The 15585-nt window shown below is 31.9% G+C and overlaps 1 protein-coding gene across 2 annotated transcripts in view; it reads right to left on the reverse strand.

Annotated features, from left to right (window-relative positions):
* The window catches only part of LOC142335910 (dnaJ homolog subfamily C member 13-like), a 164139-nt gene that overhangs the window by 141560 nt on the left and 6994 nt on the right, over nt 1–15585 (reverse strand). For both annotated transcript variants that reach the window (XM_075384276.1, XM_075384274.1), the window contains exons 5-6: nt 14079–14168; nt 13949–14002 (exon numbers count right to left, since the gene is read on the reverse strand). In XM_075384276.1, coding sequence (XP_075240391.1) covers nt 13949–14002; nt 14079–14168 — 144 coding nt within the window. The remainder of the gene's footprint in view (nt 1–13948; nt 14003–14078; nt 14169–15585) is intronic.

Below are 15585 nucleotides of genomic sequence, written 5' to 3' on the forward strand. Positions count from 1 at the left end.
ACAACTCACTTCAAAAAACAACAACAAAAGGCAAAATGACATTTAAAAATTTGGTATAAGAAGAAACTTTTAAATCGGTGTCTGAATCAGATAAGTTGATAATCATTCACAAATCGAAACCGCTCATTTGGGGAAAGATGCTCATCATGCTAAGAGAGTTAGATTTAAAAAATGAATCAAGGAAGAGCGACGAATCAGTTAAGAACATTTGGAAACTTGGCATAAGATGAATATTTCTATTCAATTTCTGAATCATATGAGTTCTTAATCAATCACAAATCGAAACAACTCAATTAGGGAAAGATGCTAATCGCGCTCATAAATTAGTGAGAAAAACTGAAACCAAGAAAATCATCGAATCATAAAGAACCATTAAAATTTCAAAAAAGAAAACAAATGGTCGAAGGACATTTGAAAATTTGGTAAAAGAAGAAACATTTAATTTAGTATCTGAATCACTTAAGTTGATAATCATTCAGAAATCGAAATCACTGAATTGGGGAAAGATGCTCATCACGCAAATAACGTAGTGTGAAAAACCACTGAAACAAAGAGAAACATCGTATTGTAAGGAACAACTCATTTCAAAAAAGACCAACAAAGGGTAGAATGACATTTAAAAATTCGGTAAAAGAAGAAACTTTTTAATCGGTGTCTGAATCAGATAAGTTGATAATTATTCACAAATCAAAACCACTCATTTGGGGAAAGATGCTCATCATGCTAATAAGAGAGTTAGATAAAAAATGAATGAAGGAAGAGCGACGAATCAGTGAAAAACATTTAGAAACTTGGCATAAGATAAACATTCTAATTCAATTTCTAAATCATATGAGTTCCTAATCAATCACAAATCGAAACCAATTATTTAGGGAAAGATGCTAATCGCTCTCATAAATTAGTGAGAAAAAATTGAAACCAAGAAAATTATCGAATCATAAAGAACCATTCATTTCAAAAAAGACAAATGGTCGAATGACAATTAAAAATTTGGTAAAAGAAGAAACTTTTAAATCGGTGTCTGAATCAGTTAAGTTGATAATCATTCACAAATCGAAACCACTCATTTGGGGAAAGATGCTCATCATGCTAATAAGAGAGTTAGATAAAAAATGAATGAAGGAAGAGCGGCGAATCAGTGAAGATCATTCGGAAACTTGGCATAAGATGAACATTCTAATTCAATTTCTGAATCATATGAGTTCTTAATCAATCACAAATCGAAACCAATCATTCAGGGAAAGATGCTAATCGCTCTCATAAATTAGTGAGAAAAAATTGAAACCAAGAAAATTATCGAATCATAAGGAACAACTCATTTCAAAAAAGAAAACAAATGGTCGAACGACATTTAAAAATTTGGTAAAAGAAGAAACTGTCTGAATCAGATAAGTTGATAATCATTCACAAATCGAAACCACTAATTTGGGGAAAAATGCTCATCATGCTAATAAGAGAGTTAGATAAAAAATGAATGAAGGAAGAGCGACGAATCAGTGAAAAACATTTAGAAACTTGGCATAAGATAAACATTCTAATTCAATTTCTAAATCATATGAGTTCTTAATCAATTACAAATCGAAACCAATTATTTAGGGAAAGATGCTAATCGCTCTCATAAATTAGTCAGAAAAAATTGAAACCAAGAAAATTATCGAATCATAAAGAACCATTCATTTCAAAAAAGACAACAAATGGTCGAATGACATTTAAAAATTTGGTAAAAGAAGAAACTTTTAAATCGTTGCCTGAATCAGTTAAGATGATAATCATTCACAAATCGAAACCACTCATTTGGGGAAAGATGCTCATCATGCTAATAAGAGAGTTAGATAAAAAATGAATGAAGGAAGAGCGACGAATCAGTGAAGAACATTCGGAAACTTGGCATAAGATGAACATTCTAATTCAATTTCTGAATCATATTAGTTCTTAATCAATCACAAATCGAAACCAATCATTCAGGGAAAGATGCTAATCGCTCTCATAAATTAGTGAGAAAAAATTGAAACCAAAAAAATCATCGAATTATAAAGAACCACTCATTTCAAAAAAGACAACAAATGGTCGAATGACATTTAAAAATTTGGTAAAAGAAGAAACTTTGAAATCGGTGTCTGAATCAGATAAGTTGATAATCATTCACAAAACAAAACCACTCATTTGGGGAAAGATGCTCATCATGCTAATAAGAGAGTTAGATAAAAAATGAATGAAGGAAGAGCGACGAATCAGTGAAAAACATTTGGAAACTTGGCATAAGATAAACATTCTAATTCAATTTCTAAATCATATGAGTTCTTAATCAATCAAAAATCGAAAACAATTATTTAGGGAAAGATGCTAATCGCTCTCATAAATTAGTGAGAAAAAATTGAAACCAAAAAAATTATCGAATCATAAAGAACCATTCATTTCAAAAAAGACAACAAATGGTCGAATGACAATTAAAAATTTGGTAAAAGAAGAAACTTTTAAATCGGTGTCTGAATCAGTTAAGTTGATAATCATTCACAAATCGAAACCACTCATTTGGGGAAAGATGCTCATCATGCTAATAAGATAGTTAGATAAAAAAAATGAATGAAGGAAGAGCGACGAGTCAGTGAAGAACATTCGGAAACTTGGCATAAGATGAACATTCTAATTCAATTTCTGAATCATATGAGTTCTTAATCAATCACAAATCGAAACCAATCATTCAGGGAAAGATGCTAATCGCTCTCATAAATTAGTGAGAAAAAATTGAAACCAAAAAAATCATCGAATTATAAAGAACCACTCATTTCAAAAAAGACAACAAATGGTCGAATGACATTTAAAAATTTGGTAAAAGAAGAAACTTTGAAATCGGTGTCTGAATCAGATAAGTTGATAATCATTCACAAAACAAAACCACTCATTTGGGGAAAGATGCTCATCATGCTAATAAGAGAGTTAGATAAAAAATGAATGAAGGAAGAGCGACGAATCAGTGAAAAACATTTGGAAACTTGGCATAAGATAAACATTCTAATTCAATTTCTAAATCATATGAGTTCTTAATCAATCAAAAATCGAAAACAATTATTTAGGGAAAGATGCTAATCGCTCTCATAAATTAGTGAGAAAAAATTGAAACCAAAAAAATTATCGAATCATAAAGAACCATTCATTTCAAAAAAGACAACAAATGGTCGAATGACAATTAAAAATTTGGTAAAAGAAGAAACTTTTAAATCGGTGTCTGAATCAGTTAAGTTGATAATCATTCACAAATCGAAACCACTCATTTGGGGAAAGATGCTCATCATGCTAATAAGATAGTTAGATAAAAAAAATGAATGAAGGAAGAGCGACGAGTCAGTGAAGAACATTCGGAAACTTGGCATAAGATGAACATTCTAATTCAATTTCTGAATCATATGAGTTCTTAATCAATCACAAATCGAAACCAATCATTCAGGGAAAGATGCTAATCGCTCTCATAAATTAGTGAGAAAAAATTGAAACCAAGAAAATCATCGAATTATAAAGAACCATTTATTTCAAAAAAGACAACAAATGGTCGAATGACATTGAAAAATTTGGTAATAGAAGAAACTTTTAAATCGGAGTCTGAATCAGATAAGTTGATAACCATTCACAAATCGAAATCACTCATTTGGGGAAAGATGCTCATCATGAGAATAAGAGAGTTAGATTTAAAAAATGAATCAAGGAAGAGCGACGAATCAGTGAATAGCATTTGGAAACTTGGCATAAGATGAATATTCTAATTCAATTTCTGAATCATATGAGTTCTTAATCAATCACAAATCGAAACCACTCATTTAGGGAAAGATGCTTATCGCGCTCATAAATTAGTGAGAAAAATTGAAACCAAGGAAATCATCGAATCATAAAAAACTATTAATTTCAAAAAAGACAACAAATGGTCGAAGGAAATTTGAAAATTTAGTAAAAGAAGAAACTTTTAAATCGGCGTCTGAATCAGATGAGTTGATAATCATTCACAAATCGAAATCACTCATTTGGGGAAAGATTCTCATCACGCTAATAACGTAGTGTGAAAAAACATTGAAACAAAGAGAAAAATCGAATCATAAGGAACAACTCATTTCAAAAAAGACCAACAAAGGGTAGAATGACATTTAAAAACTTGGTAAAAGAAGAAATTTTTAAATCGGTGTCTGAATCAGATAAGTTGATAATCATTCACAAATCGAAACCACTCATTTGGGGAAAGATGCTCATCATGAGAATAAGAGAGTTAGATTTTAAAAATGAATCAAGGAAGAGCGACGAATCAGTGAATAACATTTGGAAACTTGGCATAAGATGAACATTCTAATTCAATTTCTGAATCATATGAGTTCTTAATCAATCACAAATCGAAACCACTCATTTAGGGAATGATGCTTATCGCGCTCATAAATTAGTGAGAAAAATTGAAACCGAGGAAATCATCAAATCATAAAGAACCATTAATTTCAAAAAAGACAACAAATGGTCGAAGGACATTTGAAAATATGGTAAAGAAGAAACATTTAATTCAGCATCTGAATCAGATAAGTTGATAATCATTCACAAATCGAAATCACTCATTTGGGGAAAGATGCTTATCACTCTAATAACGTAGTGTGAAAAAACACCGAAACAAAGAGAAACAACGAATCATAAGGAACAACTCATTTCAAAAAAGACCAACAAGGGGTAGAATGACATTTAAAAATTTCGTAAAAGAAGAAACTTTTAAACGGTGTCTGAATCAGATAGGTTGATAATCAATCACAAATCGAAACCACTCATTTGGGGAAAGATGCTCATCATGCTAATAAGAGAGTTAGATAAAAAATGAATCAAGAAAGAGCGACGAATCAGTAAAGAACATTTGGAAACTTGGCATAAGATGAACATTTCAATTCAATTTCTGAATCATATGAGTTCTTAATCAATCACAAATCGAAACAACTCAATTAGGGAAAGATGCTCATCGCGCTCATAAATTAGTGAGAAAATTGAAACCAAGAAAATCATCGAATCATAAAGAACCATTAATTTCAAAAAAAGACAACAAATGGTCGAAGGAAATTTGAAAATTTGGTAAAAGAAGAAACATTTAATTCAGTATCTGAATCAGATGAGTTGATAATCATTCACAAATCGAAATCACTCATTTGGGGAAAGATGCTCATCATGCTAATAAGAGAGTTAGATTAAAAAATGAATCAAGGAAGAGCGACGAATCAGTGAAGAACATTTGGAAACTTGGCATAAGATGAATATTCTAATTCAATTTCTGAATCAGATGACTTCATAATCAATCACAAATCGGAACCACTCATTTGGGGAAAGATGTTCATCACGCTAATAACGTAGTGTGAAAAAACACCGAAACAAAGAGAAACAACGAATCATAAGGAACAACTCATTTCAAAAAAGACCAACAAGGGGTAGAATGACATTTAAAAATTTCGTAAAAGAAGAAACTTTTAAATCGGTGTCTGAATCAGATAAATTGATAATCATTCACAAATCGAAACCACTCATTTGGGGAAAGCTGCTCATCATGCTAATAAGAGAGTTAGATAAAAACATGAATCAAGGAAGAGCGACGAATCAGTGAAGAACATTTGGAAACTTGGCATAAGATGAACATTCTAAGTCAATTTCTGAATCATATGAGTTCTTAATCAATCACAAATCGAAACCACTCATTTAGGGAAAGATGCTTATCGCGCTCATAAATTAGTGAGAAAAATTGAAACCAAGAAAATCATCGAATTATGAAGAACCATTTATTTCAAAAAAGACAACAAATGGTCGAATGACATTGAAAAATTTGGTAAAAGAAGAAACTTTTAAATCGGTGTCTGAATCAGATAAGTTGATAATCATTCACAAATCGAAATCACTCATTTGGGGAAAGATGCTCATCATGCTAATAAGAGAGTTAGATTAAAAAATGAATCAAGGAAGAGCGACGAATCAGTGAAGAACATTTGGAAACTTGGCATAAGATGAATATTCTAATTCAATTTCTGAATCATATGAGTTCTTAATCATTCACAAATCGAAATCACTCATTTGGGGAAAGATGCTTATCACGCTAATAACGTAGTGTGAAAAAACACCGAAACAAAGAGAAACAACGAATCATAAGGAACAACTCATTTCAAAAAAGACCAACAAGGGGTAGAATGACATTTAAAAATTTCGTAAGAAGAAACTTTTAAACGGTGTCTGAATCAGATAGGTTGATAATCAATCACAAATCGAAACCACTCATTTGGGGAAAGATGCTCATCATGCTAATAAGGGAGTTAGATAAAAAATGAATCAAGAAAGAGCGACGAATCAGTGAAGAACATTTGGAAACTTGGCATAAGATGAACATTCTAATTCAATTTCTGAATCATATGAGTTCTTAATCAATCACAAATCGAAACCACTCATTTAGGGAAAGATGCTTATCGCGCTCATAAATTAGTGAGAAAAAATGAAACCAAGAAAATCATCGAATTATAAAGAACCATTTATTTCAAAAAAGACAACAAATGGTCGAATGACATTGAAAAATTTGGTAAAAGAAGAAACTTTTAAATCGGTGTCTCAATCAGATAAGTTGATAATCATTCACAAATCGAAATCACTCATTTGGGGAAAGATGCTCATCATGAGAATAAGAGAGTTAGATTAAAAAAATGAATCAAGGAAGAGCGACGAATCAGTGAATAGCATTTGGAAACTTGGCATAAGATGAATATTCTAATTCACTTTCTGAATCATATGAGTTCTTAATCAATCACAAATCGAAACCACTCATTTAGGGAAAGATGCTTATCGCGCTCATAAATTAGTGAGAAAAATTGAAACCGAGGAAATCATCAAATCATAAAGAACCATTAATTTCAAAAAAGACAACAAATGGTCGAAGGACATTTGAAAATATGGTAAAGAAGAAACATTTAATTCAGTATCTGAATCAGATAAGTTGATAATCATTCACAAATCGAAATCACTCATTTGGGGAAAGATGCTTATCACGCTAATAACGTAGTGTGAAAAAACACCGAAACAAAGAGAAACAACGAATCATAAGGAACAACTCATTTCAAAAAAGACCAACAAGGGGTAGAATGACATTTAAAAATTTCGTAAAAGAAGAAACTTTTAAACGGTGTCTGAATCAGATAGGTTGATAATCAATCACAAATCGAAACCACTCATTTGGGGAAAGATGCTCATCATGCTAATAAGAGAGTTAGATAAAAAATGAATCAAGAAAGAGCGACGAATCAGTGAAGAACATTTGGAAACTTGGCATAAGATGAACATTCTAATTCATTTCTGAATCATATGAGTTCTTAATCAATCACAAATCGAAACCACTCATTTAGGGAAAGATGCTTATCGCGCTCATAAATTAGGGAGAAAAATTGAAACCAAGAAAATCATCGAATTATAAAGAACCATTTATTTCAAAAAAGACAACAAATGGTCGAATGACATTGAAAAATTTGGTAAAAGAAGAAACTTTTAAATCGGTGTCTGAATCAGATAAGTTGATAATCATTCACAAATCGAAATCACTCATTTGGGGAAAGATGCTCATCATGCTAATAAGAGAGTTAGATTAAAAAATGAATCAAGGAAGAGCGACGAATCAGTGAAGAACATTTGGAAACTTGGCATAAGATGAATATTCTAATTCAATTTCTGAATCAGATGACTTCATAATCAATCACAAATCGGAACCACTCATTTGGGGAAAGATGTTCATCACGCTAATAACGTAGTGTGAAAAAACACCGAAACAAAGAGAAACAACGAATCAAAAGGAACAACTCATTTCAAAAAAGACCAACAAGGGGTAGAATGACATTTAAAAATTTCGTAAAAGAAGAAACTTTTAAACGGTGTCTGAATCAGATAGGTTGATAATCAATCACAAATCGAAACCACTCATTTGGGGAAAGATGCTCATCACGCTAATAACGTAGTGTGAAAAAACACAAACAAAGATAAACATCGAATCATAAGGAACAACTCCTTTCAAAAAAGACCAACAAAGGGTAGAATGACATTTAAAAACTTGGTAAAAGAAGAAATTTTTAAATCGGTGTCTGAATCAGATAAGTTGATAATCATTCACAAATCGAAACCACTCATTTGGGGAAAGATGCTCATCATGCTAATAAGAGAGTTAGATAAAAAATGAATCAAGAAAGAGCGACGAATCAGTGAAGAACATTTGGAAACTTGGCATAAGATGAATATTCTAATTCAATTTCTGAATCAGATGACTTCATAATCAATCACAAATCGGAACCACTCATTTGGGGAAAGATGTTCATCACGCTAATAACGTAGTGTGAAAAAACACCGAAACAAAGAGAAACAACGAATCATAAGGAACAACTCATTTCAAAAAAGACCAACAAGGGGTAGAATGACATTTAAAAATTTCGTAAAAGAAGAAACTTTTAAATCAGTGTCTGAATCAGATAAGTTGATAATCATTCACAAATCGAAAACACTCATTTGAAGAAAGATGCTCATCATGCTAATAAGAGAGCTAGATAAAAAATGAATCAAGGAAGAGCGACGAATCAGTGAAGAACATTTGGAAACTTGGCATAAGATGAACATTCTAATTCAATTTCTGAATCATATGAGTTCTTAATCAATCACAAATCGAAACCACTCATTTAGGGGAAGATGCTTATCGCGCTCATAAATTAGTGAGAAAAATTGAAACCAAGAAAATCATCGAATTATAAAGAACCATTTATTTCAAAAAAGACAACAAATGGTCGAATGACATTGAAAAATTTGGTAAAAGAGGAAACTTTTAAATCGGTGTCTGAATCAGATAAGTTGATAATCATTCACAAATCGAAACCACTCATTTGAAGAAAGATGCTCATCATGCTAATAAGAGAGCTAGATAAAAAATGAATCAAGGAATAGCGACGAATCAGTGAAGAACATTTGGAAACTTGGCATAAGATGAATATTCTAATTCAATTTCTGAATCAGATGACTTCATAATCAATCACAAATGGGAACCACTCATTTGGGGAAAGATGTTCATCACGCTAATAACGTAGTGAGAAAAAACACCGAAACAAAGAGAAACAACGAATCATAAGGAACAACTCATTTCAAAAAAGACCAACAAGGGGTAGAATGACATTTAAAAATTTCGTAAAAGAAGAAACTTTTAAATCAGTGTCTGAATCAGATAAGTTGATAATCATTCACAAATCGAAACCACTCATTTGAAGAAAGATGCTCATCATGCTAATAAGAGAGCTAGATAAAAAATGAATCAAGGAAGAGCGACGAATCAGTGAAGAACATTTGGAAACTTGGCATAAGATGAACATTCTAATTCAATTTCTGAATCATATGAGTTCTTAATCAATCACAAATCGAAACCACTCATTTAGGGGAAGATGCTTATCGCGCTCATAAATTAGTGAGAAAAATTGAAACCAAGAAAATCATCGAATTATAAAGAACCATTTATTTCAAAAAAGACAACAAATGGTCGAATGACATTGAAAAATTTGGTAAGAGGAAACTTTTAAATCGGTGTCTGAATCAGATAAGTTGATAATCATTCACAAATCGAAATCACTCATTTGGGGAAAGATGCTCATCATGCTAACAAGAGAGTTAGATTAAAAAATGAATCAAGGAAGAGCGACGAATCAGTGAAGAACATTTGGAAACTTGGCATAAGATGAACATTCTAATTCAATTTCTGAATCAGATGACTTCATAATCAATCACAAATCGGAACCACTCATTTAGGGAAAGATACTAATCGCGCTAATAAATTAGTGAGAAAAATTGAAACCAAGACAATCATCGAATCATAAAGAACCATTCATTTCATAAAAGACAACAAATGGTCGAAGGACATTTAAAAATTTGGTAAAAGAAAAAACTTTTAAATCGGTGTCTGAATCAGATAAGTTGATAATCATTCACAAATCGAAACCACTCATTTGGGGAAAGATGCTCATCACGCTAATAATGAGGTGAGAAAAAACTGAAACAAGGAAAGCAACGAAACAAAGAAAAATTTGATTTTTTAAAAAACCCAAAAAGATGGCGGAAGGATATTTGAAAAGTTGTTACAAGAACAAAATGAAAAATTTAATTCAGTTTATGAATCATATAAGTTCATAATCATTCACAAATGGAAAACACTCATTTGGGGAAAGAGTCTCATAGTGCTAATAAGAGAGTTATATAAAAAAACATTGAAACAAGGAAGAGCAACGAATCAGTAAAGAACTTTTGAAAACATGGCAGATGAACATTCTAATTCAATTTCTGAATCAGATGACTTCATAATGAGTCACAAATCGAAACCACTCATTTAGGGAAAGATACTAATCCCGCTAATAAATTAGTGAGAAAAATTGAAACCAAGACAATCATCGAATCATAAAGAACCATTTATTTCAAAAAAGACAACAAATGGTCGAATGACATTGAAAAATTTGGTAAAAGAAGAAACTTTTAATTCAGTATCTGAATCAGATAAGTTGATAATCATTCACAAATCGAAATCACTGAATTTGGGAAAGATGCTCATCACGCTAATAACGTAGTGTGAAAAACCACTGAAACAAAGAGAAACACCGAATCATAAGAAACAACTCATTTCAAAAAAGACCAACAAAGGGTAGAATGACATTTAAAAATTCAGTAAAAGAAGAAACTTTTTAATCGGTGTCTGAATCAGATAAGTTGATATTCATTCACAAATCGAAACCACTCATTTGGGGAAAGAGGCTCATCACGCTAATAATGAGGTGAGAAAAAACTGAAACAAGGAAAGCAACGAAACAAAGAACAATTTGTTTTTTTTTAAAAAAAAACCCAAAAAGATGGCGGAAGGATATTTGAAAAGTTGTTACAAGAACAAAATGAAAAATTTAATTCAATTTATGAATCATACAAGTTCATAATCATTCATAAATGGAAAACACTAATTTGGGAAAGAGTCTCATAGTGCTAATAAGAGAGTTAGACGAAAAAAAAACATTGAAACAAGGAAGAGCAACGAATCAGTAAAGAACTTTTTAAAACATGGCAGAAGATGAACATTCTAATTCAATTTCTGAATAAGATGACTTCATAATGAGTCACAAATCGAAACCACTCATTTAGGGAAAGGTACTAATCGCGCTAATAAATTAGTGAGAAAAATTGAAACCAAGACAATCATCGAATCATAAAGAACCATTCATTTCATAAAAGACAACAAATGGTCGAAGGACATTTAAAAATTTGGCAAAAGAAGAAACTTTTAAATCGGTGTCTGAATCAGATAGGTTGATAATCATTCACAAATCGAAACCACTCATTTGGGGAAAGATGCTCATCATGCTAATAAGGAGGTGGGAAAATAGGAACAAGGAAAGGAACGAAACAAAGAACAATTTGTTTAAAAAAAAACCCAAAAGATGATGGAAGGACATTTGAAAAGTTGGTACAAGAACAAGTTGAAAAATTTAATTCAAGTTTATGAATCAGATAAGTTCATAATCATTCACAAATGGAAAAAACCTCATTTGGGGAAAGATGCCCATCATGTTTAACCACAAACTTTCATCTTCATCTAACGCTCAGTACAGAATCAGAAAGTTAAATAGAAGTTAAATCGTTGTGAACACAAGATAAATAATGATTGAAAATTGCCCAATCAAATGAAACATTGGGTGCTTCAGAAGTTTTTTTTCGTTTGAAACGCGTAATCATGATGTGCAATATCAGAACATACCCGGCAGATTGCCGGAAAATAGTCGCCGTTGATTCTAATAAGCATGATTGGAATTGAAAGAATAGATATTGAAAAAAAAGATCTTTGTACAAAAACATTTTTTAAGTCTGATTTACTTTGATGGCATTTCGTAGTTGAACATACTTCTGTTTCTTAGAGAGAGGCCGCAGGGGCTACTATCAAAACCAATAAGCATAAGAGTTGGTAACTAAGACTTATAGTAACGACGTTCAAATCACGGGCAACTAAAATTGGGCTTTATGGGTTTATCCCGTTTCTATTTCTGACTTCAATTTTTTGTACTGACTCTTTTTCATTTTGAATTGCTTTGCTCATCAACTGATGTTCAAAATCACTTTTAGCAGAATGAGAGAAGAGAAAAACTAGCCTAGAGAAAACACAAATATTTCACGCACAATGTTGAAAAAGCGGCAAAATGAGGTAAAGCAAAACATTTTTTTGTTCGACGAAGTAAAAAAAACATAGCAGGACAAGTCCTGACGTACAATTCAAAGAATTTTCATTGACTAAACAGAAAACTAGACCTAGAAGGGACCATGAATGGATTGGGAAAACCATTTAGAAAAAAAACCGATCCAAAAAATCGAAAAAACTGTAAAAAATCAAAGTGAAATTGCCGCATGTAAACAAAAAACCACTAGCGAGAAAGCGAATTTTTGTTCAAACACCGTTTTCTCACTCTACTTTAAATTTAGAGCAAAAAAATTTCACGCCGCAAAACCCCTCACTTTTTCGTTCCATTTCCTGTTTCGGCTTGACCAAAATCACTACTCCAATTTGAGTTCAAAAATCATGAAAATGTGTGAAAAGATCTTGAAAAATAAAAAAAACATAGCCGAAAAAGAATTCCGGAAGCGGTTCGAAGTGGAAATCCATTTAAACGCCATCCAACTACTCGTCAAACAAAACGTGCCTTCACTAATTTTTGATTATCTTGAAACAAAGTCAATACAACAATCTTGAAACAAAGTCAAACAATAAAATCAAATCTGTTAAAATATGATAAAAAATCTGATCAAATTTTGATATAAATTGAGATCCCGAAAAAACTCTCTGCAAAAATAACTTCATCAAAACAACTAGTACTTACAAAAACCACTTATGTGAATTTTGAAAAAATACTTTAGGCCAAAATTATGAAAAAAGCTCTAAAAACAACTTTCACTGAAAAACAGGAAAAAGTAACTAAATTTTTTACTTTTTCAAGAACATATAAATCCAAAGAAAAATTCCCTTCAGCCAATAGGGTATCCAGATGCTCGCAAAACAATAGGCAAGTCATAATAGGCAAAGAAACTTAGCTAAATACAGAAAAAAAAGAGAAAAACTGCTAAAAATCAAGAAAAATAGTTCTAATTTTTGCCATATATTAACAAAAAAGCATTCTTACCCAAAAAACTGTAACCAATTGTTATCATAAAACTGCTCAAATAGAGGGCGTTTCTTCAATACCCATTTGAGCCAGCAAAACAAAATAATCATCAAAAAACGCAAAAAATTAGTCCGAAAATCAGCAAAATACATTAAAAACCTCCGAATTATAAAATCCATATTAATTTCCAGAAACCTTCAAACCACTACCGAAACCAGCCTAAAATTAAAACAAAATCATAAACAAACCTCTTAACCAAAATAAATAAAAAACTGCTTTAAAATGCCGCACGTGAACAAAAAAATTTCGCTCACTTAGAGAAAATTTTTTCACACATCAATTTCTCGCTCTCTCAAAAATAGCGGTATGAACAAAAGCCACTCTCTTTTCGCTCCGCTCTTCACTTTTTGTTCTGCGCCAAAATCACTCCAAATTTTTTCACGCGTTTCATTTCCCGCTTCAAAAATCACTCCAATAAAATTGATTAAAAAAAGGACTTCTCCAATACTCCTCTTCGAGTCGTAAAAAGACAGCGCCCCAATACAATTCAAATTCTTTGAATTGTAAAAAGACAGCGCCCCAATATAATTCAAATTCTTTGAATTTAAAAAAAAATAGGAGCGCTATAATAGCCGGCTGAGAAGATGAGGGCGGCTATTAAAAACAATTCAATTTAACTATACGTTATGATCCGTTAACATCGTCCAGAGGGTTATAAATACATTTCACTTGTTCGAATATGATGATCAGGACTGGAAAAAACTTACCATTCTACGGAAGCCACCATAATAGATAGCGAAGGCATCGACGTCATCTGACACCTGTCAATATAGGAAAATTGTTAACTTAGACAAAAAGGCAGAGGTCATAAAACGAACCGCGAATTTGAATACTCACTAAGGCAAATTCTTCAATTTCTTGGTAGTCGTAAGAGCACAAAATTTTTCCAGTGCTCAGGTCAAGTTGATCTATAGAGCTTGGAGTCACCTGAAACAATTAAAAAGAGTCATAGTGACAATTTCCCATATAAATTTCACGTTTGAAAATTGTAAACTTTTCTTCCAGGGGTTTTTTTGGGAATTCGATGTCTTGACGTCTCAGTATTTTCAACATTCTGGACCAGTTTTCGGAGAATTACTTCATCAGAAATTTGGCATTTCTGGATCAGATGTTACCAAGATCTCATTTCTCTTTGCGTGAATTTCTGGTTATTTGAACGCATGAATTATTTGGCTCATAATATAAAGGCAAATACTAGTACCTCATTCTGGGCCATTTTAACAACCTTTCGACGACCCGTTTACAAAGTGAATGAATGATCTTATGTTAAAAGGCTACTTGGAGAATGCGTTGCGAAGAAACTAGATGATTTAGCGTTTTTTGAGATATAAGACAGTCTAATATTTTTTCCCATTGTCAAAAAGTGTTCTAATTTGTTTTCTAAAAGAAAAATACGCTAAATACTAATAAGAGATAGCAGTAAAGAAAGGAACTTTGATAACTTAACGCTTTAAGTCTTACATCAAGTCATAGTGCACGTGCTTCATTGTTTTACTCCTTTCTTTTAGTTCCACCTTTTGAACTTGAACGCAATTCGAAGAACTACGCAAATCAAAGAACTACGCAATTCAAAGATCTTGAAAAGAACTACAATTCAAAGCATGCCAGTAACCTCACTGAAAAATCTGAACTCAATTTACTTGAAAGTAACTCATTTATCTAATGACCTGACAATAAACTATTTTAGAGCAACATTAAAAAAAGACAAAGCCCGTGACCCTATGTGCGCAAAAATGAACAAATGAATTTAAAAACAATCAGAACATTTTTTCCAAGATTTAGTATATTATAAATCACTAAAATCCACATGAAAATATACCCTAGGTTACTTAGAATGAGTAAACAATACAACAATCCTGTAGGATTCAATGGAGGACAAAGCTTAAAAAACTAAAGAGCAAAAATCAGAATATCTCTGAAAGTCAGAGGGGCCAAAATAAAACAAAATCAAAAATGCATGCGAACATCTCTAACCAGAAAATATCATATAAATTTAGAAGTCATAAAACACCTTTCAAGAGTTTCAAAGCTAAAAAAAAGAGAATAGAGCTACAGTTCAAAGCAAGATACACAAAACAACTTCAACAATTTGCACACAGTATCTTAGTCAAGGAAAACGTTAGCTAGAAGCAGGAGCAAAAACGAAGATCAAAACAATGCTTCAGTACACGGCTACTAATAACATTTTTGAGTCTAAGCGATAAGACCATACGGAAAACAAATATGCAACAAAAAAAATCAGCTTTTGTGATAGAGCGTCAAAAACAAAAAAATCGACTTCTATGACTGAAAAAATCGACTATGGCTAATTATATTCACTTCTTTCTCAATAGCAACTGATCAA

Source organism: Convolutriloba macropyga, chromosome 3, assembly GCF_964194025.1.
Source record: "Convolutriloba macropyga chromosome 3, txConMacr16.3, whole genome shotgun sequence".
NCBI lineage: Eukaryota > Metazoa > Xenacoelomorpha > Acoela > Convolutidae > Convolutriloba > Convolutriloba macropyga.